Source organism: Hemiscyllium ocellatum, chromosome 23, assembly GCF_020745735.1.
Source record: "Hemiscyllium ocellatum isolate sHemOce1 chromosome 23, sHemOce1.pat.X.cur, whole genome shotgun sequence".
Classification (NCBI taxonomy): domain Eukaryota; kingdom Metazoa; phylum Chordata; class Chondrichthyes; order Orectolobiformes; family Hemiscylliidae; genus Hemiscyllium; species Hemiscyllium ocellatum.
Genome location: NC_083423.1, coordinates 54363941 through 54388360, shown reverse-complemented (window position 1 = coordinate 54388360; position 24420 = coordinate 54363941). Strand labels below are relative to the sequence as shown.

General features: G+C 45.5%; 1 protein-coding gene across 2 annotated transcripts in view; it reads left to right on the top strand.

Moving 5' to 3' along the window:
* The window catches only part of itpr2 (inositol 1,4,5-trisphosphate receptor, type 2), a 266776-nt gene that overhangs the window by 162597 nt on the left and 79759 nt on the right, over nt 1-24420 (top strand). For both annotated transcript variants that reach the window (XM_060843021.1, XM_060843020.1), the window contains 7 exons: nt 1133-1253; nt 4040-4230; nt 5621-5769; nt 10940-11048; nt 19589-19736; nt 21473-21657; nt 21760-21943. In XM_060843021.1, coding sequence (XP_060699004.1) covers nt 1133-1253; nt 4040-4230; nt 5621-5769; nt 10940-11048; nt 19589-19736; nt 21473-21657; nt 21760-21943 — 1087 coding nt within the window. The remainder of the gene's footprint in view (nt 1-1132; nt 1254-4039; nt 4231-5620; nt 5770-10939; nt 11049-19588; nt 19737-21472; nt 21658-21759; nt 21944-24420) is intronic.

The window sequence follows — 24420 nt, the reverse complement described above, 5'->3', positions numbered from 1 at the left end:
TTAAATTGATGAGCTTGTACTTGTTGGGCTCAATCTTCAATGCTTTTCTGAACTAGGGTGTAATATTTACAATTCTCCAGTGCTCTGGTCCCAGGCGTGCATTGGAGGAGGATTGGAAGACAGTGCTTCTGCAGTTTTCACTCTCCTTCCCTCAGCATCATTGGATGCTGCCTTCCTGACTCCAGTTCTTAACTTTAAACACAACATGCCTTTGTAATGTCTTACTGTAAGAAATCATTAATTCCTTCTGCCTCTCCCCTGCCACCTCTTTCATGATGACTTTGGACAACATCAACTTTCCTGCCTAAGACAAAAGTCCTCCATTAACTACCCAATTGACCCCATTTCTCCTTAAATCATTCTTCTATTATAATTATTATTATAACCTTACCCTTCCATGAGTGTTTGCCTGTTCCAGGTGCGAGTAAAATCAAACTGCTAAAGCTCTTCAGATAGTCTATTCACAACAATGTTGTGACAACTCCCAATGTTAGCACAGTGGGCTGAGAATGGCCACCAATCTTTTTGCCCTCTTCAAAAGTGCATCATAATTTGACCGCTTCATGTGCAAATGGCAAATGTTTTTATCCCTGTGTATGATTAGACCGAGAGACTGGCCACTGATTTGAAATTTTTGGTTAAACAAGTTCAGTCTTGAGGCCGAAGGTGTTAAAATCTGTGAGGCGTTGAATCCAAAGGCTGTGGAAAAGGCTTTGCTGTTTGAAGATTTTTGCCGTTTCTCATCTCAGTATAACTTGGTACATTACAAAATACTTGGATGGTGTCGGGTATCCTGCTGTTAATGTCGAGCCCATGTCACCAGAACTGTCTGGTCTGTTTGAGTGGGCGAATTGGATCCTTTCTGCTCAAGGCTTGGCATTGTCAATCAACAGAGATTGCAAATGCCGTCTTTCAAATAATTAAAAGTATCGTGAGAAGATCTGAGCCACAGTCAAATCAAGAGCCCAGTTTAGTTCTTGTTCACAATTGCAACTCAAACAAGATCAGCTCACTCTCCGCCTCGATAGTACAAGCTGCACATGAACTGTTTGGCCGGGGGAATACATCTGAGATTATTCAGGGAGAGAAATGGTGGCATATAATGGTCTTTCACATTTCCTCATGTCTGCAGACACACCAGCCAATATTTATTCAACTGCTACAGTCTGCCTTTCGAATTTACAACTGCACTTGGCCAAATCCATCGCAGAAGTCTTCAGTGGAGTCTTGTATTAAGACCTTGGCTGAAGTTGGTAAGTTTGCATCTTGCGCAACATTGCTTGTTTGTTTTTGCAATCTATCAGATTTGACAGGGAGTTCCTTTCAGGTGGAGGTTTTGGAATGGATTCACTGGGAGAGGCACTGGGGCTGGGGTGTGCTTGCACGGTACATGAAAACACTTGACCATTATCTTGCAGAGTTGAGTTAGATCCAGCCAGCTGATGTAATAGATGAAAGTCTTCTCTGTCTGTTGCTTTCCTGGAGAGGACCAGGCGAGTATTTCGGCCAAATGCTTGAATGGCATGGAGCCAGAATACATAATAATCCCTCAAACTTGCGCTAAACTACAACCCCTGCATGAGGAGAACATGGGGTGGGTGGTTTCGGCAATTCGTCAAAGTCACTGTTAGTATTAAAATGCAAAGTGGGATGTTGGGTGGTCAGGTTGAAGGATAATGTCAAGGCAGAGTGGGACGTGTCTTATCACGTGCAGCTATATCAGGAAGGTGCGATCTTCATGATGATGAACTGTTCCCATTCCTCTCATTTAACCCTCAGACTTGTCCATCTTGATTTACTGAGAGTCCTGCAGCGTGGTAATGGATTCTTCGGTGTAACCAGTCCATGCCAACCATAATTGTAAACTAAACTAGTCCCACCTACCTGCGCTTGGCACGTATCCCTCAAAACATTTCTTATTCATGTACTTATCCAAATGTCTTTTAAACATAACTGTACCTGCATCCACCACTTCCTCTGGAAATATATTCCACACATGAACCACTATGTGTAAAAAAAATTAGTCACCCCTCATGTCCTTTTAAAATCTTCTCACCTTAAAACTATATCCCCATGTCTTCAAATCCCCCAGCCTAGAAAAGGCAGCAGTCATTTACCTTATCTATACCCTTCATGATTTTATAAGCCTCAATGAGATCATCCCTCACTCCTATGAAAGAAGTCCCAGTCTATCCAGCCTCTCCTTTTAATTCAAACCCTGCAGTCCTGTAACATCCTGGTAAATCTCTTCTCAACCCTCTCCAGCTTAAGAATATCCTTCCTATAACAGGATGACCAGAACTGGACACAGTACTCCAGGAGAGGCCTCACTAACATCCTGTACAGCCTCAACATCACATCCCAACTCTCTCACTCCAAGGTCTGAGTAATAAAGACAAGTGTGCTCAATGCCTTCTTAACCACTGTGATGACATGTGATGCAACTTTCAAAGAACTACGTACCTGAACCCTTAAGTCTCTCTGTTCTACAGCATGACCTGAGGCCCTGCTTTCAATTGTAGTGTTAGGTGAAGGGGTAAATGTAGGGGAATGAGTGGGTGGCGGGTTAGTGTGGACTTGTTGGGCCGAAGGGCCTGTTTCCACACTGTAAGTAATCTAATCTAATCTAATCTAAATCCTTGTATGTTTTACGTAAATGCAATGCCTCACATTTATTCAACTCCATCTGCCACTCCTCAGCTCATTGACCCAATTGATCAAGATCTTTTGATCATCTTAGATAGCCTTCTTCACTGTCCACTTGCTGAAAACATTTATCATTAAATGTTAGGGAGCAAGAACCTGCCTTTCTTTAGTATCTTTCACAATCTGGAAACGATCTTCCGAGCTCGTGAGTCCGAATCCCCTCAAACTGTAGGACATGACCCCCTGTGGAGTCAGTAGCTGAGATAGTGAGGGTGAGACTCTGAGGCAGCAACGGCTGTTGTGGAGCCCTAATTGAGTCTTAACTCTTGAACCCCGTAAACCTCCCCTCTCTTTTGCAATGGTGTCTGGCTTGACGAGTCCCAATTTAAGGTTTGCTTCTTGCTTTTGAAAAGAGAAAGAAGGAGTGTTCTATACCCAGTGCTTCTCACTAAGAAGATCTTTGACAAAATTCCCAACCAAAACCTGACATCACAGCGGGGAAGAATTCTGGAATGCTTCGAATGAAGCACTTTGATATAATTTTTCAAAAACTAAAAGAACTGAGGATGCTGGAAATCAGAAACAAAACCAGAAATTGCTGGAAAAACCTCAGCAGGTCTGGCAGCATCTGTGGAGAGAAAGCAGAGTTGACGTTTCTGATGAAGGGTCACTGGACCCGAAATATCAATTCTGCTTTCTCTCCACAGATGCTGCCAGACCTGATGTTTTCCAGCAATTTTTCTACTTTGATACAGTCCCCGTTGCAATTCAGGGAAACATGGCTCCCACGGACGTGAGTGGAGGAGCTGATTGGGTAATCTGCTATTGATGGGGCAAAAACCATCAGGCAGGACACCAGGGGAAACTCCCTTGCTCTTTTCAAGATCTCCTGTTTCTGCCATCTCGACCAAAGGAATGTACAGTATCCCCTCAGTGATGCACTGGAGAGTCAGCTTTGAGATTATAATTGTCTAGTGGGGCAGCACAGTGGCTCAGCGGTTAGCACTGCTGCCCCACAGCGCCAATTCCACCCTCGGGTGACTGTCTGTGTAGAATTTGAATGTTCTCCCCGTGACTGCCTGCATTTCCTTTGGGTGCTCCAATTTCCTCCCAGAGATATGCAGGTTAGGTAGATTGGCCGTGCTAGATTGCCCATAGTTTTCAGGGATGTGAAGGTTAGGTGCATTAGTCAGGGGTAGATGTAGAGCAATAGAGTAGGGGAGTGGGTCTGGGTGGGTTACTCTTCGGAGGGTCGGTGTGGATGTGTTGGGCCAAAGGGCCTGTTTCCACGCTGTAGGGATTCTATGATTCTATTCTATGTGTCTCGAATGGGGATTGAAGCTCTCCCGTTGCGTCCTGTGATGAAAGTGATCCCTTTGGTTTCTCCTCGCAGCCAAGAGCCGAGCGATAGCAATTCCTGTCGACCTGGACAGCCAAGTGAACACCCTGTTTATGAAGACCCACTCCAACATGGTACAGAAGGCTGCAATTGGCTGGCGAATGTCTGCCCGTAGTGCACCACGCTATAAAGACCCAATCGGTGGATCACCCTTGGACTACAGGAATATTATAGAGAAGTTGCAGGTAAAAGCCAGTGTCTGAGGGTCTGAAAGGGTTAACATGTTCCAAAGCCCCACACCCCCACAATGATTGATTGTTTTATGGAGTTGGAAGGAGAACGGTTTAGGATCTCGAAGGAGTAAGACCAGCCATCCAGTTCCCTCTTCATAGTCCCCCTTCACAACGTCGGTCATGTTCAGGTAACTTGCCTCTGGAGACTGTCCGTATGGAGTTTGAATATTCTCCGTGTCTGTGTGGGTTTCCTCCGGGTGCTCCAGTTTTCTCCCAGGGACATGCAGTATAGGTAGACTGGTCGCGCTGAATTGCCTATGGTGTTCACGGGATGTGTAGGTTAGGAGCATTGTCAGGGGTAAATGTAGGATAGTAGGGATGGGGAATGGGTCTGGGTGGGATACTCTTCAGAGGGTCGGTGTGGACTTGTTGGACCAAATGGCCTGTTTCCACACTGTATGGGATACTGCTGTCTTCTATGATGATCACCATCAAGCAATAGGCTGCATCTAGTTTAAGATGAGAGTGTCTTCTCATTAGATCGCCAATTGTTTTCCCTCTATCGACTCTGCCAGGCAGGCCTTTGTAGCTACTCAACAGGAAAGAGGGGAGGTGGGAGTAGGTCCAGCTGATTACAACACACAGAGGCTTCACCTTACCATCTCTCTGAACTGAGAACAGGTTGAAGGTTTAGAGATTATACATCGATACATTCAAGTGGGAATTGGATTTTTGAGAAAGTTCATTTTCAGATGAGGGCATGAATGACTTGATCCAGCATTTGTTGCCTTTATCCCTAGTTGCCCCTTGAGAAGGTGCTGGTGAGCTGCCTCCTTGAACTTCTGCAGGTTGACGTACTGTAGGTTCATCCACAATGCTGCTGGGGAGAGGTTTCCAGGATTTTGGAACGGCGATATATTTCCACATTAGGGGGTGGTGTTCCCATGTATCTGCTGCCATTGTGCTTCAAGGTGGTAGAAGGCTCAGTCAAAAACCCTCAACAGAGACTTAGCTAATGGCTGAAGCACATTGTGTAGTCGGGTCTTGCAAATATTTTTGGCCTCATTTCAAGACTATGGAGAAAGAGGAGGACTAATTGGATAGCTCTTTCAAAGGTCAAGTACAGGCAGGATGGTATGAATGGCCTTTTTAAAGCTGTGTGATTTTCAGGGCTATATTTGAAGCATTGTAACAGAAAGATATGCCTTTGATCAGCAATATGCCCACTAATGATGCAAGCCATCAGGATTCTGCATTGGAGAATTGATACAGAAGCTTAATTCTATTTATCAATGAGTTTAATTCCACCGTTAACCACGAGCACTGTCAGGATTCACTGCAATAGCTCTTTGATACATTCAGATTGCTCAATCACCTGATGTTTTGCTGCATTTGTTTTCAGGATATAGTGTCCACCCTTGAGCAACAATTCCAGCCTATGGTGCACGCTGAGTTCTCGTTGCTGGTTGACGTCCTCCATAGCCCAGAGCTGCTTTTCCCAGACGGAAGTGACGCTCAGTTGAGATGTGAAAGTGGAGCCTTCATGAGCAAGTAGGTCATAGGCCAAGAGCGCGTGTGTGTGTGTGTGTGTGTGTGTGTGTGGTGGCGGCAGAACAGTGAGGACCTGTCTGAGTAAACATCTGGTTGTGTAGAAATGAGTTCCAGCGTTGTCATAGAGTTATACAGCACGGAAACAGACCCTTCAGTCCAACACGTCCATGCTGATTAGATTTCTCAAACTAAACTAAACTAATCCTACTTGCCTGTGTCTGGCCCATATCCCGCTAAACCTTTCCTATCAGTGTACCTGACAAATGTCTTTTAAATGTAACTGAAACTGCATCCACACCTCATCTGGCAATTCATTCCAGACATGCACCACCCTATGCGTGAAAATCTTGCCCCCCTCAGTCCCTTTATAAATCTTTCCCCTCTCACTTTAAACATATGCCCTCTAGTTTTGGACTCCCATACCCCGGAGGAAAAAAAACTTTGCTATTCCTCTTATCCATGCCCCTCATGATTTTATAAACCCCTGTAAGGTCACCCCTCAGCCTCCCATATTCCAGGGAGAAAAGTCCCAATCTATTCAACCTCTCCCTGTATCTCAAACCCGCCAATCCCAGCAACATCTTTGTACATCTTTTCTGCATCCTTTCTAATTTAATAATATCCTTCTTGTAGCAGGGTGACCGGAACTGTACACAGAACTCCAACAGTAGCCTCACCAATGTTCTATGCAACCTCAACATGATGTCCTTCCCTCCACTAATGGTGGCCATGCCTTTAGCCGTCGGGGATATACGCTCTGGAATTCCATTTCCAAACCTCCTCACTCCTGCCTCCTTTCAAACACTACTTCAAACTGACCCACTTTAAGCAGAACTCTTGTCAATGTCTCCACTTAACACGGTGTTGATTTCTGTCTGGCTGCCCTCCCTGTGAGATCTTTTTACCATGTTAAAGGTTCTATATCAACATCAATAGTTGTTGTTGTTCCTCCCCACCCCAACCCCGGCTCTGTTTCAAACTGCATTCTGCCCGTGCCATCGATCAGACCTTTCCTTAACTCCGAGATGTTGAAGCAGTGAAGATGAAGAGATAGTAAGGACTCCGTTTGTGGTTCAATCCTGCATGTTTCTCTTTGACTGTGAGACCTTTGGTTGACCCTATTTATTTGCTTTTGCAGTAGAATACCTGGTTTTAAGCTAACGTGCCTGTGTCCCAAACTCTAATTAACTGCAGCCAGCCCAGTCCTATTTGCAAAAGTTAAACGACCCTAACGTCAAATGGGAACTAGACCCAGAACGAGTGAAAAGTCGTGAGAAGCTTCTCACTCAGGGTAGAGGAGCTCTCTGCTCCAAAGGCTGTGGGTGCTGGGGGCAATTGAAGTTTTCAAGTTGGGCATTTGCCTGCCCATTGTGATTGACTCACTACAGTGTGGAAACAAGCCCTTCGGCCCAACAAATCCACACTGAACCTCGGAAGAGTAACCCACCCAGACCCATTTCCCTCTGACTAATGCACCTAACACTATGTACTGGCAATGTACCATGGCCAATTCACCTAACCTGCACATCTTTGGACTGTGGGAGGAAACCAGAGCACCCGGAGGAAACCCACGCAGACACTGGGAGAACGTGCAAACTCCACACAGACAGTCGCCCAAGCCTGGAATCGAACCTGGGTCCCTGGTGATGTGAGGCAGCAGTGCTAACCACTGAGCCACCGTGCCTCCCACATGTAGCAGAAGATGGTTATGATCTCCGAATTCTTGTTGATTTGCTGTGAAACAATCAGTGGATTGCCATAAGGACCTTAAAACTGACTCCAGTAACCCAACTAATGCTGATCTCTGAGTTCAGATGGTAATCTACTTGACATTCACTTGAATGGTGAGCACAATTACCTCGAGTGCTTCGGCTGATGGCATTGTCATTTTGGGAACCAATATACAGCTCTCACAAAGCCCCGACTCCTGTCTAAGTTATCATGTTAGGTTGGTCACGAATGTCTACACTGATCAGTTTACTTTTAGCACTGAGATGACTGTGAGGTAAAGGAGTGTTCCATTTCAGTGGGATTTAGTACTGAAACTGGAGGGCAGTTAATCTTTGTTGAGTTGAGCGGCCCATGCTGTGTCAGTTCAGAAGAAGTTTTAGAGCACTTTAGTTAGGTCACACTTGGAATATTGTGTACAGTCCTGGTCACCACACTATCAGAAGGATGCTTTGGAGAGGATACAGAAAACATTTACCAGGGTATTGCCTGGTATTGGAGGCGGGTGAGGGGGATTGTTTAGCTATGAAGGAAGGTTGAATAGAGGTTTATTTTCACTGGAATGCAGGAGGTTGAGGGGTGACCTAACAGAAGTTTGAGATTGTGAATGGCATGGATAGAGTGGAAGGTATGAAGCTTTATCCCAGGGTGGAGGAGTGTGGCAGGGTCAAGTACTCGGGGACACAGGTTCAGGGTGCAAGGGGGAAAGTTTAAAAGAGATGTGCGAGGCAATTTTTTTCAAAGGGTGGTGAGTGCCTGCAATATGTTGGTGGAGGAAGCAGACACTACAGCAGTATTCTGGAAGCACCTGAACAAATACATGAATAGGAAGGGTATAGAGGGATACAGATCCTGTAATGGATGGGCAAAATGTGATGGCACAGGCTTTGGGAAGTGCCTGTTTCTGTGCTGTACTGCTTTTGGTTCTAGTGCATGAAAGAGTCTGTCTGTCTCTGAATGTTGCTGAAACAAAACTGGTATCGCTCCAGGCCTGGTCCCCCTCCCATTATGTTAGAAGTCAAATGACACCAGGTTAGGATCCAATGGGTTTATTTGAAATCACAGGTTTTTGGAGCGCTGCTCCTTCATCAGGTGACAAAGGGGCAGCGCTCCGAAAACTCATGATTTCAAATAAACCTGTTGGATTCTAACCTGGTGTCATGTGAATTCTGACTTTGTCCATCCCCCAGTCCAACACTGGCACCTCCACTTCGTGGCTTCCATCATGTTGAAGGAGAGACATGGAACAAGTTGACCACTCCCCATAACTTGGCCTGAAAAAGCCACCATTGACAAGGAGTCCAACACTAGATCAGCTCAACCTTCCACAGACTCTACAGCAGTGAATGTCTGACAGCAAAGACCTCTGCAGGTCACAAAAATGCTGGTGTACGGGGCAGTTGTTGTTAGCCAGCTGTTGTACTGCAGGTAGACAGAGACAATGCAAGACCAACACCAAAGAGCGTGAGATAAATTCCACCTGCAATGCCTCCAGGTTCAATGGGTGGACCATTGAACAAATACTAATGTACTTCTGAAAGCCTGCTCATATTAAAATTGTTGTGTAAAGTTGATTCCTCTTCTGTACCACTTAACTTTAGTTTGGTGCAAAGTCAGAGAGTCATACAGCACGGAAACAGACCTTTCGGTCCAATCAATCCACGCTGACCATAATCCCAAACTAAGCTAATCCCACTTACCTGAACTTGGTCCATATCTCTACAAATATTTCTCATTCTTGTAATTATTCAAAAATCCTTAAAAGTTGTAACTGTAACCACATCCTCCACTTCACCTGAACATCCATTCCGCACACAAACTGCTCTCTGTAAAAACAAAAATTATTTCATGTCTCTTTTTAAATCTTTCTCCACTCACCTTAAAAACGTGCCCCTGAGTCTTAGAACCCCCACCCTGGGACAAGATATCTGCTATTCACCTTATCCATACCCCTCAGATTTTATAAACATCTATAACGTCAACCCTCAGCCTCCTATGCTCCAGTGAAAAAAGTCCCAGTCTATCCAGCCTCTCCTTATAACCTAAACCCTCCGTTCCCAGTAACCCCCTGGTAAATCATTTCTGCACCCTCTCTGGTGATCAGCCATGATCTAATTGAATGACAGATCAGACGTGAGGGGCAGAGTGGCCAGCTGACATTTTCATGTTGAGGTGTTGCCTTTGATAATTCATCTTCAGAGAACTTCAGCTGGGACACTGCTGCAACAGCATAAACAATGACATTGTGCATTTTTGTAGAGCCTTTAATGCAGTAACATGTCCCAAGGTACATTATCAGTTAAAATTTGCTATCCTGCAGTTCCTCCCTCAGTAATGCACTCTAGCATTTCCCCTCCAGTTTCCTGCTTTCTGATCCACTCCCTTTTTGAATTCAGGCGTCAGATTGGTGGTTTTCCGATCCAGTGGGGCCGTCCAGGAATCCAGTGGGTTCTGAAGTATTTTGACCAATGCCACCACTAACTCTGCAGCCACTTCCTTTCAGACGCTTGTATGCCTATCATCAGATATTGGTCACATTGTCTGCCTTCAGTCCGCAATATGTTTGTCAATTTCATTTTTTAAAAATCTCATTAAATTCTAACGTTTATGTAAATTCACTGAAGGCTTTTTCTTGATAGAATATAGTGATATTTGTGATATATAGTGAAATCTGCTCTCCAGTGATTCAATAATTTGAAGCAAAAACAAAAATTGCTGAAGGGACTCCGGTCAGGCAACACCTGCGGGGAGAAATGAGAGTTAATGTTTCGGGTCCGGTGACCCATCTTCAGAAGGGTCTGAATGAAGAGTCACTGGATCCAAAATGCCAACTCTGCTTTCTCTCTACAAAAGCTGCCCGATCTGCTGAATTTCTTCAGCAATTTCTGCTTTTGTTTCGGATTTCCAGCACCCATGGTTCTTTACTTCAGTTATTTGAAACATCTCTTTCAATGATTCACAGCAACCTTTATGTATTTCATAAAGCATATGGAGTGTAGTAAGTGACCTGACATCATATTGTAGATCACCAAAAAAAAACAATATTAGCATGAGTGTTTAGCACGTCATGTTGCTTGTGTGTCAGATTTCACAGTGTGGGTGACACGGTGGCACAGTGGTTAGCACTGCTGCCTCACAGCGCCTGAGATCCGGGTTCAATTCCCAGCTCAGGCGACTGACTGTGTGGAGTTTGCACGTTCTCCCCGTGTCTGCGTGGGTTTCCTCCGGGTTCTCCGGTTTCCTCCCACAGTCCAAAGATGTGCGGTTCAGGTGAATTGGCCATGATAAATTGCCCGTAGTGTTAGGTAAGGGGTAAATGTAGGGGTATGGGTGGGTTGTGCTTCAGCGGGTCGGTGTGGACTTGTTGGGCCGAAGGGCCTGTTTCCACACTGTAAGTAATCTAATCTAATCTAATACTGACAGTGTGTTGACCTAATCACAGATTGATTAATCATTCCAAAAAGCTGATGGATAAAGAGGAGAAACTCTGCATTAAAATTCTTCAAACGCTGAGAGAAATGCTCAATCGGAAGGATGACTTTGGAGAAAAGGTGAGTTAATACTATCTTATTTTGTCTGGAGGCCCTGTTAATGTAGCAGTGCGACTCTAAATGACTAGGGGTCCAGGTTTGTTATGGTTACTAGTTTTATTTGAAGCTATTGTAATTACATTTTCCAAACATAAATGCAGGGCACCCTGACCCCTCATTGATGACTGATACCCAAGGATTGTTCCAACAAAGCTGCTTGCCCACTGTTATTAGACTTCTCAGCGGATCTCTCAAATTTCAAATCTGATCTTGTCCTATCCTGGTCTCAACTCCACTCTCCCACCAACAGGGACAACTCTCAATACAGGTAACTGCCCCCATCACTCCTCCCATTATCATTCCAACTCCACCTCATCCAATTTAACCTGTTGGTCTTGATCGTAAGAACATAAGAAATGGGAGCAGGAGTAGGCCATTTGGCCCATCGAACCTGCTCTGCCATTCAGTGGCTGATGTTTCTCATGGACTCCGATCCATTTACCCACCCACTCACCATCACCCTTAATTCCTTTTCTGTTCAACGCTTTATTTATCCTTCCCTTAAAAGCATTCAACGAGGAACAAGAATGGACTTAGGAGAGCTAGAAGGGGCATGAGAAAGCCTTGGCGGGTAGGATTAAGGAAAACCCCAAGGTGCTCTCCACTTTTATGTGAGGAACCAGCGGATGGCTAGAGTGAGGGAAAGGTGGATCAGAGATCGTGGAAGGAACTTGCCCCTGAGTCGGAGATAGTAGGGGAGATCCTTAATAAATACTTTGCTTCGGTATTCACTAGTGAGAGAGACCTCATTGTTTATGAGGACAGCATGAAATGGGCTGATATGCTCAAACAGGTTGGCATTAAGAAGGAGGATGTGCTGGAAGTTTTGAAAAACATGAGGACAGATAAATCTCCTGGGCCAGACGGGATATATCGTAGGTTACTAAACAAAGTGAGAGAAGAGATTGTGATGCCTTTGGTGATGATCTTTGCATCCTCACTGTCCACTGGAGTCGTGCCAGATGATTGGAGGGTGGTAAATGGTATTCCCTTGTCTAAAAAAGGGAATTGGGATAACCCTGGGAATTGCAGACCAGTCAGTCTTATGTTGGTGGTGGGCAAATTATTGGCGAGGATTCTGAGACAGGATTGATGATTATTTGGAAAAGCATAGTTTGATTAGAGACAGTCAGCATGGCTTTGTGAGGGGCAGGTCATCCCTTATAAGCCTTATTGAATTCTTTTGAGGATGTGACAAAACACATTGACAGCAGAGCAATGGATGTGGTGTACATGGATTTTAGGTAAGGTTTCACATGGTTGGCTCATTCAGAAAGTAAGCAGGCATGGGATACAGGGTAATTTGACTGTCTGGATACAGGATTGACTGGCCTATAGAAGACAGAGGGTGGTAGTAGATGGAAAGTATTCAGCCTGGAGCTCGATGACCTGTGGTGTTCCACAGGGATCTGTTCTGGGGCCTGTGCTCTTTGTGATATTTATAAATGACTTGGATGAGAAAGTGGAAGGGTGGATTAGTAAGTTTTTTTCCAACGACACAAAGGTTGGTGGAGTTGTGGAGGGCTGTTGTAGGTTGCAACGAGACATTAACAGTATGCAGAGCTGGGCTGAGGAGTGGCAGATGGACTTCAACCTGGAAAAGTGTCCAGTGATTCATTTAGGAAGGTCGAATGTGAATGCAGATTAGAGGGTTAAAGGCAGGATTCTTGGCAGTGTGGAGGAACAGAGAGATCTTGGGGTCCACGTCCATAGATTCTTCAAAGTTGCCACCCAAGTTGATAGGTTGTTAAGAAAGCATTTGGTGTGTCGGCTTTCGTTAGCAGGGGGATTGAGTTTAAGAGCCGCGAGGTTATGCTGCAGCTCTATAAAGCCCTGGTTAGACCACACTTGGAACATTGTGTTCAGTTATGGTCGCCTCATTATAGGAAGGATGTGGAAGCTTTAGAGAGGGTGCAGAGGACATTTACCAAGATGCTGTTGGACTGGAGGACATGTCTTATGAAGAAAGGTTGAGGGAACTAAGGCCTTTCTCATTGGAGCGAAGAAGGATGAGAAGTGACTTGATAGAAGTGTTCAAGATGATGAGAGGCACAGATAGAGTGGATGGTCAGAGACATTTCCCCAGGGCAGAAATGACTATCATGAGGGGGAAAAATTTTAAGGTGCTTGGAGGAAGGTTTCGGTGAGATGTCAGAGGTGATTGGTGTGTGGAATGCACTGCCAGCGGTGGTGGTGGAGTCAGAGACATTAGGGACATTTAAGTGACTCTTGGATTGGTACATGGATGATAGTAAAACAAAGGGAATGTAGGTTAGTTTGATCTTGGATTAGGAAAAAAGGTCAGCATAACGTCAAGGGCTGAAGGGCCTGTACTGTGCTGTGCTGTCCTATGTTCTATGAGGTAGCCTCAGATGCTTCACTGGACAAGAATTCCACGGATTCACAACCCTTTGGGTGAAAAAGTTTCTCCACAACTCAGTCCTAAATCTGCTCCTCCTTATTTTGTGTTTCTGCCTCCTCGTTCCAACTTCACCTACCAGTGGAAACAACCTCCCGACTTCTATCTTGTCTATTCCCTTCATAATTTTATATATTTCTAGAAGATCCTCCCTCATTCTTCTCAATTCCAATGACTATCATCCCAGTCTACTCAGTCTCTCCTCATAAGCCAACCCGCTCAACTCCAGAATCAACCCAGGGAACCCCCCTCTGCACAACACCCCCCCAACCCCAACCCCCCCCCCCCACTCCCCCTAGTGCCAGTACATCCTTTCTCAATTAAGGAGACCAAAACAGTACACAGTACTGCAGGTGTGGCCTCACCAACACCCTGTACAGCTCCAACATAACCTCCCTATTTGAAACTCCATCCCTGTAGCAATGAAGGACAATATTCCATTTGCCTTCTTAATGGTGCTCTTGCATTTGTATATAACATTTAATGATGTGCAAAGGAGACAAATAAAGAGGAATGGGCAAGTGGAAGAAGAAAACATAGTTGCAAAGCCATGTTTTGAAAGTTGTCAGGTTTTGGAAGAGATAGATAAAGGTCGCTGTGTGGATGGAATGAAGGGAGGAGGGTGAGTTCCCTAAGAAACTAGAGGGTAGTGTACCATGTGCATAGGATGGAGTGGGATCCCTGCAGTTTAATCACAGAAGAGCTGACTGATCTGACCCACAATTCTCCCTCTGCCATCTTGTCAAATTCTCCCTTTATCATAATGATGTTTGTGGAATCGCACTCCGCAAAATTCGGCTGGTAGATTCGCTTGCATTAGAGCAACACTTGAAACAAATACTTCATCAGGACTTATATGATGTGTGTGTGTGTGTGTGTGTGTGTGTGTGTGTGTGTGTGTGTGTGTGTGTGTGTGTGTGTGTGTGTGTAAGTAAATGCAAAAAAAAATTGAATCACTCCATTTCATTATAACTCCTAGTTTTGTGGCCATCTTGCTTTTTTTTTTACTGTTGTAATTTTACCATTTCAATGAACCTTTACCTGGCTACAGGGAAAAACAAATACAAATCTTTCTGTTACAGTAATTCAGAAAGCATTTCAGCAAGAATGAGTTTTGACAGCTATTTCCATCTGTGTATTTTGCTTGTCTCGATCCATAATAAACTACACAGCAGCTGCTCAGGTGCAGTGTGGCACAGAGCAGTTGCTTAGAAAATGCATTTCACTTGAACTGAGCCCCCAGCTGTCTAAATTGGGTGCACAGATATTGAATTTGTCCAAGAAATTGGCCAGCCGTGGCAAAATTGATTTTGGAACATAAACAGGTTACAGAATGAATAAAGTTGAGATCAACTCAGTGTTGATGGCAATTTTATTGACCACTTTTAACAAGCAAAGTGAGGAAAGGAACTTAATGTAAAATAAAGAATGCGCGATGTGTCAGTGTTTCTCAGCAAGCTTCCAGCCCATGTGCCAAATTATTGTAAAGTGAACGTTGCCCAATGTATATCCCTTGGGCTTATTTTTGGCACTGAGTGCCAGTTTTGATTGCTATGTTCTCGAGAGAGAGAGCGTGAGAGACCTGCAAGAGACCAGCCTGATATTTGATTTCCCTATGGTAGCACACGCGTATAGGAACTGTAATCTAATGAGGACTCCCCAGTGAAGCTCATCCACCTCCCACTCATTATTCAACCTGTTTTAGAATTCACCGCCTGTTCCTGCCTGTGCTTTTTAAAAGGGGTTCTCGGCTTTTGAAGTCGCCAGTTGCATGCGATAATTTTAAACTCACGACCACCGAGTGAAGAACACGCTTCCCATGACTGTCCCTTCCCAACTCCGATGAAAGCTTCATAGAACTTACATCGTGGGCACAGGCCATTCAGCCCAGCCAGTTTATGCTGATCCTCCTCCCATTCTAGTATTTCATACCCCACCATTACGGCTCTAGAGTTGACTGACTGATGACACCTTTTACTTTTGAGCAGAGCCCACCTGAAACTGGCCAAACCATCAAAGAATGTGAAGTGTAAAGGCGAGATTCCATGACTATTTGAGCTAGCATAAAACAACATTCCTCGAATCAGCCGTAATCCCAATTCGGATGGGTCCACATTGCAAATGTCCCTCCTGATTGTGAAGGTCTTTAACGCTATTGCCTGAAGTAAATTATTGGATTTCTGTGAAGAATTATTTACATTCAAATGCCAAGGAATTCCAACATCATTCTTACTCTCATAAACTGCAGCTTCTTTAAATCCAGGGAACAAATTCCTGAATGCTGCCTTCCAGCATTCAGTTTTGGTAAAATAATTAAAATCGCATTAAAATAATTTTAACGAGCAGTGTAATAGAATGTTTGACATTTTAGGGTCTGAGGATGTTGTGAGGGCTCTCTCTGAAAAATGCAACATGAGCATGGTTTACTCGGATTTTATTTTCGAACTGCAGATTTGGGGAAATGTCATGTGTTAAAGGTTTGTTTGAAAGGACTCTATAACACAGAACCATCCTTGATTTCGATCACCAGCCTGACTATTGTTCCTGTTAGATTTGTGACAAAGCCGTTTTCTGGATAATAAGAACCTTGTTGTGAGCATTCAGCCTTTATTTCTGTGTTTATCTGTTACTCCCAGCCACGTGAATTGAAGGCAAAGAGATTTTTTTTGGGGAGGGTGGTGGCTATCTGGGTTCTATTCATGCCACAGCACAGCAGCCCGTGGCTGTACATGTGGGCATTGTGTGCAACCCCAGGCTGTCAGGTGTGATTATGGGAAATTCCAGTTATCACAACATGGGGAGATGATTCAAAGTACTAACTCCTTCAGCCTGTGAAATGCTCTGGGAAAACACCATCACGTGCTGTGCAATGAGTTGGAACACAATTGATCCTTGCACGAGCTCTCACCTTAAAACAAAAGGGAGTCTTGCCTTTTCTGAAGCACCTTTTTAAGGACCGCAAGACAGTGCCGCACTCTGGAAGTCTAGTTGATGTTATAATGCTGGGCAGGTAACCTGTCAACAGTGAGGTGTCACAGTAACTTAGTAATAACCAGGCAGTCTGTTCCTCTGACACTTTTTGGGCGATTAAACTTTGACAAGAACTCACCAGCTCTTCCTTCAAAACTGCTGCAGGATCTTCACAACCAACTGGAGAGATTAGATGAGCCCTTGATTTAATGTCTGTGCTAAAAGAGAGGTGTTGATGGTCGCCATAATTGTGGAGGTGCTGGTGTTGGACTGGGGTGGCCAAAGTCAGAAGTCACATGACTCCAGGTTATGGTCCAACGGGTTTATTTGAAATCACAAGCTTTCGGAGTGCTGCCCCTTCATCAGGAGAAGTGAAGGAGTAGAACCAGGAGTGGTGTGACGTCCGATTATAAGAGAGTGCAGTGGTGTGCAAACCTTCAGTCTTTACAATCAACAAAACATTGTGATCTTGGTAAAGGCTAGTTATTTCTTTGGGGAAATCCAAACATCTAATTGTTTGCTAAAGGAATGAATCCACAAGGTTCACTCTTTAAAACAAAATAATCTTATAAACCAAAAATCCAAAGTCTGAATGTGAATAATGGCTCTCTTTAAAATTTTAACATTGACTGTAAAGTGAACTTCTTAACTCAAATTTCCCTCCAGAGCCATTTCACTTACACATCAAAAAGCCATCTTAGCCATGTCAGAACTTGGAAGATGAGCCACTTGACCTGAGAATATTTGCAGATATTTGTGTAAGAGTTGGAATGTATTGGATCCCCTGTATACTTCTAGAAACCTTGCCCCTCAGCTCTCCTCCAATACCCAGCTCAATGCAGGCGTTGCTAACATCTTCAGTGTAGTCACCTTGGGTCAGAAATCTCCTCTTTCTGAAGTTCCTCACATCTGAAGTCTTGCTTCTAGGATTTCTGTCTCTGTTTATCAATCCCAGAACTCAATGTTAAAAGAGCCACAGAGGTATACAGCACGGAAACAGACCCTTTGCTCCAACCAGTCCATGCTGAACATAACCCCAAACTAAACTAGCCCCACCTGCCTGTTCCTGGCCTATATCCTTCCAAACCTGTCCTATTGATGTACTTATCCAAATGTCTTATAAACGTTGTAACTGTGCCCACATCCACCACTCCCTCAGGAAGTTCATTCCACGCATGAACCACCTTGAAAACAAAAAAAAATCTGCCCCTCATGTCTTTTTTAAACCTCTCTATTCACACCTTAAAAATCTGCCCTGTAGTCTCAGAATTCCTCATCCTAGGGGAAAGACACCAACCATTAACCTGATCTACGTCCCTCATGATGTTATAGCCATCTATAATGTTACTTCTCAACCTCCGGCACTCCAGGGAAAGATGTTCCAGCCTATCCAGCCTTTCTTTATAACCTGAATCTTCCATTCCTGGCAACACCCTGGTAAATCTCTTCTGAACCCTCTCCAACTTAATAATATCCTTCCTTCAATTGGGGTGGCCCAGTGGCTTAGCAGTTAGCACTGCTGCCTCACAGCGCCAGGGAGCTGAGTTCAATTCCCACCCCAGGTGACTGTCTGTGTGGAGTTTGCACGTTCTCCCAGTGTCTGCATGGGTTTCCTCCAGGTGCTCCGGTTTCCTCCCACAGTCCAAAGGTGTGCAGGCTAGGTGAATTAGCCAGGCTAAACTGCCCGTAGCATTCAGGGATGTGTGGGTTAGTTGCATTATTCGGGGTAGACATAGGACAGATGAATGGGTCTGGGTGGGATACTTTTCGGAGGGTCGGTGTGGACTTGTTGGGCCGAATGTAGGGATTCTATAATCAGGGATTCTAAAAATTGTCAAAGGAAGAAATTTGAATGCTTGAGCAATTCTGCTTGATTGAAAAATTTTCTTCCATAAGCTTTGTCAAAGCTAAATTGCCTGTGTATATGTTTGTGTGTGTGGTTCTATCAGCCCTGTACCCCCAATAATACATTTCTATTTACCCTTTCTTGAATGATTGCTGACTTCCCAGGCAACTTGATTCCTGGAACTGATTGTGTGACCAAGTTTCTTAATACAATCCGTTATCTTCAGAGAAATCTAATGTTTACAAGGCAATTTAGCCAGCAATTTGAAATAAAGGAATTTTCTCCAAAAGCATAAGGGCTATCTCACAGATCTCCAGATTCTTGTACTTTTCCATAGGAGGGTTATTTAAATGCATTTTGTACAATGTGTTTTTTTTGTTAGCTCTTCCATTGTGAATTACTCTTTCAATTTCCAAATTAACAAATAGCACCCCCAAAGAGAGGCATTGTCTAGCTGAAACATTTGCATTGTTTTGGATGTTGAAGCAGTTTGCAATGCTGGGATGGGAGTATAGTTTTCACCCACTCTGGTACTTGGATTATTTATTGTTGCTCAGTGGCCAACACTCCTTGCTCTGGGTCAGAATGTTATGGGTTCACTACTCCCGGGTCCTGGGCTCCAGGCCCAGACCAACATTTCACTGCAACACCCTCAAGATTGGCTATGGTCAAAACTCCCCCTCGAGTTGGATGCCACGTGTACATACATATGATATAACCGTGTCAACACCACACTGAATCCTTACAGGGTGGAAGCAGGCCATTCGGCACATTGAGTCCACACGGACCCACCCCATCCCTGTAACCTTCCATTTCCCATGGCTAATGCACCTAGCCTGCATATGATGGGTAATTTAGCGTGTAACCTACATATCTTCAGACTGTGGGAAGGAGCTGGAGTACCCAGAGAAAGATTCACCCCAGATACAGGGAGAATGTGCAAACAGTCGCCCGTGGAATCGAACCTGGGACCCTCACTGCTGTGAGGCAGCCAGTGCTAACCACTGAGCCACCGTTTTGTCTGCCCTGCACAGATACTGCTAGAGCTGCTGAGTTACTGCAGCATGTCCCGTGAATTGAGGATTTGATTGTGTTGTCCCTCTTTGGAGTGCTAGTGAATGAGAGTTTGCACGTGAACAACCAACCCCTTCATATCGCAGCGTCGTTAACAGAAGCAGGAAGCTTACTTTACAGGCAGCGGTGAAATAAACTTTGAAGTGCTCTTTCTTCTTTTGTTTCTATTAATTTTAATCTGTTCATTTAAAGGGCACGGTTTTAAGAAAGATCCTTCTGAATCGCTATTTTGGGAACCTTCGCAGCGTCTATAAAGGAGATAGTCACAGTCACAGTCACAGCAGCAGCATCAATCCCCCACTACAGACAGGGAGTTATTCCAAGTCTGCACAACCTGGAGGTAAATACAGGACATATTGTTAAAATGCAAGGTTTAAAATGATAGAAATTGGAATAGGTTTAGATATGTGCAAACGTAAAAGCAACAAATTGATCTTATGTTCTTGTTTTCCTGGGTGATCCTCATGAATCAAAAGTCAAGGGTTCAACTCCCACACCAGGCACTCGAGCATAAAGCCTGGGTTAACACTGTCAGGGGAGCACCGAGGGAGGACTGTGTTGTTATAAATGCTCCCTTTTGGCTAAGATGCCAACTGAATCTCCAACTGCTGTCTCGGATAAGGCTAATACTGTAGCTCCAGCGACGCTGTTCACAGAAGAGGAGGTGGGAGTTGAACCCAGGACTCTTGGCTCAACTGTAAAACAATCTGTGACTGTTGCGCGGTGGCCTGATGCAGCGTGCATTCTGCAGTTTGCCAGTTGCCCTCCGGGAATTTCAATTGCAGTCTGCGTCTGTCAGGAAGCTCTAGTCAAAGCAAAGACTTATGGTTTACGTAGTGGGGAATTTGTGGTGCAGTGATTGTAGTTTACCTTCAGGGCCAGGTTCGAGTCAAACCAGCCTCTGAGGTGTGACATAAGTGGGGGAGGGGTGGCGTAGTGGTTGTGTTGTCGGATTGGCAATCCAGAGTTCCAGGCAAATGTTCTGGGGTTGTAAGTTCAAACCCCACAGTGATAGATGGTGAAATTTGAATTCAATAAGAAGCTAATCTCCTGGTGATTGTTAATTATTGTTTTTAAAAAAAACAATTTGGATCACTTGTGTCCTTCAGGGTCTGGCCTACCTGGTCTGGCCTACATATGAATCCAGACCCCACAGCGATGTGGTTGGTTTTTAACTGCTCTCTGATCAATGAGGGATGGGCAATAAATGCTGGCCCAGCCAGTGACGCCCTCATCCCACTAATAAAAAAAAACTGGATGATTAAGAATGTATTTAATATCAGGACATGCCAAAGGATCTAATGGGCTGTTAAGTGTTTTTGAAGCGTTGTTACTGTTACAATGCAGGAACCCAGTTGCCAGTTTGTCCACAGCAGGTTCCCACAAGCAGCAATATAAAGGGAGCTTATCAGGTCCCAACCTTCCTATGACTGATGTGGTGGCACTGTCGGCCTGAGAGGGAGGTCAGAGCCTCAGTGTGAAGTCTCCTCTGTGAAAGGGCACTCCTGACAGTGTGGCAGTCCCTCGCTACCACACGGCAGCCCCAGTGCGTGAAAGAGCACTCTGAAAGCTCACAGTCTTCTAACTCGCAGACCAGGGAATCACCTGGTCAGGGACCAAGATTCTAATCCAGGTTGGATTTGGAAGAGGCAGGTTGAGGGAGCGGAGGAGGAAGCGTGTGGAGTGGGAAGAAAGTTTAACCATCAAATGTGTGGCTGCCATTGCGCTGTCAGTGTATTCAGAGGTGGAGCCCGGGTAGCGTTGTGGGTGGGTGGTGTACCAGCTCTTTGTGCTGGGGTATGAGAAGCAACCTTGCTGCTGTCAGTCTGCTGCAGTGCAAAGGAAGGTAATTACTTGTCCCCCACAGATTCAGCATGAGCAGGGATGGGCATTTAACTTGCTGAAAGAGGCACACATACAGTTCCTTCATTACAACATGAGGGAGGGGGTGAGGAAGTGAAAATAGGGAGAGCGCTAGTGTGGATACTCAAAGGGCTGATTGGCCTCCCTCTGTGATTCCGTGGACCACAAAATTAAGTTTCCAACTAAAAGAGTTGGGTTGACGTTTTCCTGCAGGCAGCAGTTCATTTGATTCGGACAAGTGTGGGGTCTCCGTGTTTGAGATCCAGTGTCACCTTGACCGGGCTGGGGCCTCGGAACTGGTCACCGACCTCATCACCAACACGAAGAACTCCAGGATCTTCGAAGAGAGCATCATGCTGGGCATCGCGTTGCTGGAGGGAGGAAACACCCAGATCCAGGTAGGGCACGGCCACTGATTCCCAGAGCTACCATGCCTAACCACACACCCCCACAACCCACCCACAACCTGCTGCTAATCCATCTGTTTTCAAATCTTTTAGCATTCGTTCCACCGGCAACTCAACGAGCTGAAGAAATCGGAGAAGTTCTTCAAAGTCTTGTACGATCGCATGAAACTGGCCCAACAGGAGATAAGGGCAACAGTATCTGTCAACACCAATGACCTGAGCTGCAAGAAGAAAGAGGATGATTATGATGTCATGCCTCCTGTCAACAGGAGAAGAGGTAACACCGTTTCCATAGCAATGGGGCACCAACCAAAGCTCACAAAGGTGGGGGGGGGATGGGGCAAGTTACTGAGTCTAGAAAGCCATGAATGGCCTTGTTTTAACACTTGGATGACATTGGTGTGACTATAGAGAGGTTCTGGATCAATGATGCACTAATAATTAGCTGCTTGTACTTGACCAGCATAGACTAGATGGGCCAAATGTTCTTCTTTTCCGAGATGCAGAACCTCCCTGACTGTTTGCCCAAGGGTTTCCTCACTTGTGTTGGTTTGACAGGTCTTCTTTCCGAGTGGATACTGAAGACCCGCCTGTTGTCTCAGGCAAATGTAGAAGATTCCACACAGAACTGTCGCTTGGCAACGGCCATGGGCCCTGGCTTTCAGGGGCTCCTAGAAAGAACCAGAAACCAGGATTGGGGGGTTGCTGGGGACTCTGAGAGCAGAGTTGTACCAACCCAGGGGGAAATGTTGTTTGTGGGATGGAAGGAACAGCTGCTGGTGAGATTTGAGGTATTGGTGTGGATCACATGGTGTGATTTACCCAGGCCAGAGGCCTCCCACCACCATGAGATTTACCCCAGATCGGAGCCCCCTCCCCTGCACCATGACATTTACCCCAGGTTAAAGCTCAGCCCACATTATGAAATTTACCCAGGTCAGAGGTCACTGCGCAGCATGGGATTTACCCCAGGGCAGGGGGCCGCAGTGTGGGATTTACCCCAGGGCAGGGGACCGCAGTGTGGGATTTACCCCAGGGCAGGGAGCCGCAGTGTGGGATTTACCCCAGGGCCGGGGGCCGCAGTGTGGGATTTACCCCAGGGCCGGGGGCCGCAGTGTGGGATTTACCCCAGGGCCGGGGGCCGCAGTGTGGGATTTACCCCAGGGCAGGGGGCCGCAGTGTGGGATTTACCCCAGATCCCATACCTGCTGCAAGCAACTGTTTGATCGAAGTGCAGTAGAGATCCCTCCCTCCACCACTCTCCTCTCCATCGGTAAAAGCAGGAGAAACCAATCTGCCTGCAGTTGTATTTGTAATCTACAGCCCTCAGAAAGAGGCTTTAAAAATGGAGAAATGGGCCCATTTTGCTACTGTTGTCTTTTTTATCATAAAAGTGAGGATAATCAAATTCAATATCACAACACCATCAGGGGGACAGTGTTGTGACATAATCTGGTCCTGTGACAACAGTAAGATAACACAAGACCATGAATCATAATTAGAGCTGTTCTCTTTTAATCCACCGAGAGGCAGCATGACAGTGAGCAAAGAGTTAGGCAAGGCAAATCCAGCTGCCTTGCTGCTCGCTCGCTCTCTCTCTATCTGGCTTCTCCCCTGTTTGGGCCACTTCATGGCCTTGCAGCTTTGGAATCAACCCCCCCCCCCCCCCCCCCCACCCCGGTTTAATTTCCTTTAGTACAGCTGTTCTGTTGCAGGGTGAATCAGAAATGAGGAATTGAGGTGGCTTACTCCCAGAGATAAGAGGATGAGGCTGTCTGTCCCCACTGTTCCAGACTAGATGGAGTCTGAACAGAGTAGATCGGGAGAAACAGGCCTCGTTGACACAAGGATTGAGAAGCAGAGGATATTGATTGGCAAGAGGGCAGCACGGTGGCTCAGTGGTTAGCACTGCTAACCAGGTTCAATTCCAGCATCGGGTGATTGTCTGTGCAGAGTTTGCACGTTCTCCCTGTGTCTGCGTGGGTTTCCTCCGGGTGCTCCGGTTTCCTCCCACAGTCCAAAGATGTGCAGGTTAGGTGAATTGGCCATGCTAAATTGCCCATTCTAAATTGCCTATAGTGCTAGGTACATTAGTCAGAGGGAGATGGGTCTGGGTGGGTTACTCTTCGGAGGGTTGGTGTGGACTAGTTGGGCCGAAGGGCCAGTTTCCACACTGTAGGGAGTCTAGTCTAATCATTATTTGACACCGAGAATGGTTCGCGTCTGGGGAAGTGGTACCAGGTGAATTGCTCAAGCATAGAGCCAGTACAGACATATTGGGCTGAATGGCCTTCCTCTGTGCTGTCTCCATTCTGTGCAGAGACTAGGAGGTATTTTTTTCTAATGGTGTTGATTCTCATTCTCTTTTCCTGGAGTTAGTTTGGTGGTGACTTGTGTCAAATGGGTTTTATTTTAATGCCCGTTAATAACAGCAAGGTGGTGTAGGGGTCAGAGGTGGGTGGCTAAAGAGAGCTTGTGGAGATCAGTCTGATGCAGCACCAGGAGGATCACAATTGCTGCTTTAGGTTGGAAGTCTACACTCTCTCACTAACCAGCTGCCCAGGCTATGAAACCAACCCCAGAATCTCTCGGCAGGTACAGCACAGAAAGAGGCCATTTGCTCTATCGTGTTGGATCACAAAGTGAGCTGAGCGATTCATCCAGTGCCTCTCCCACATTTTCTCCCTTTGATCCTGTGCGTTTTCAGACCGGCATTCCCCTTAGTTGACCCTGTCTCCACCACACACTCCAGCA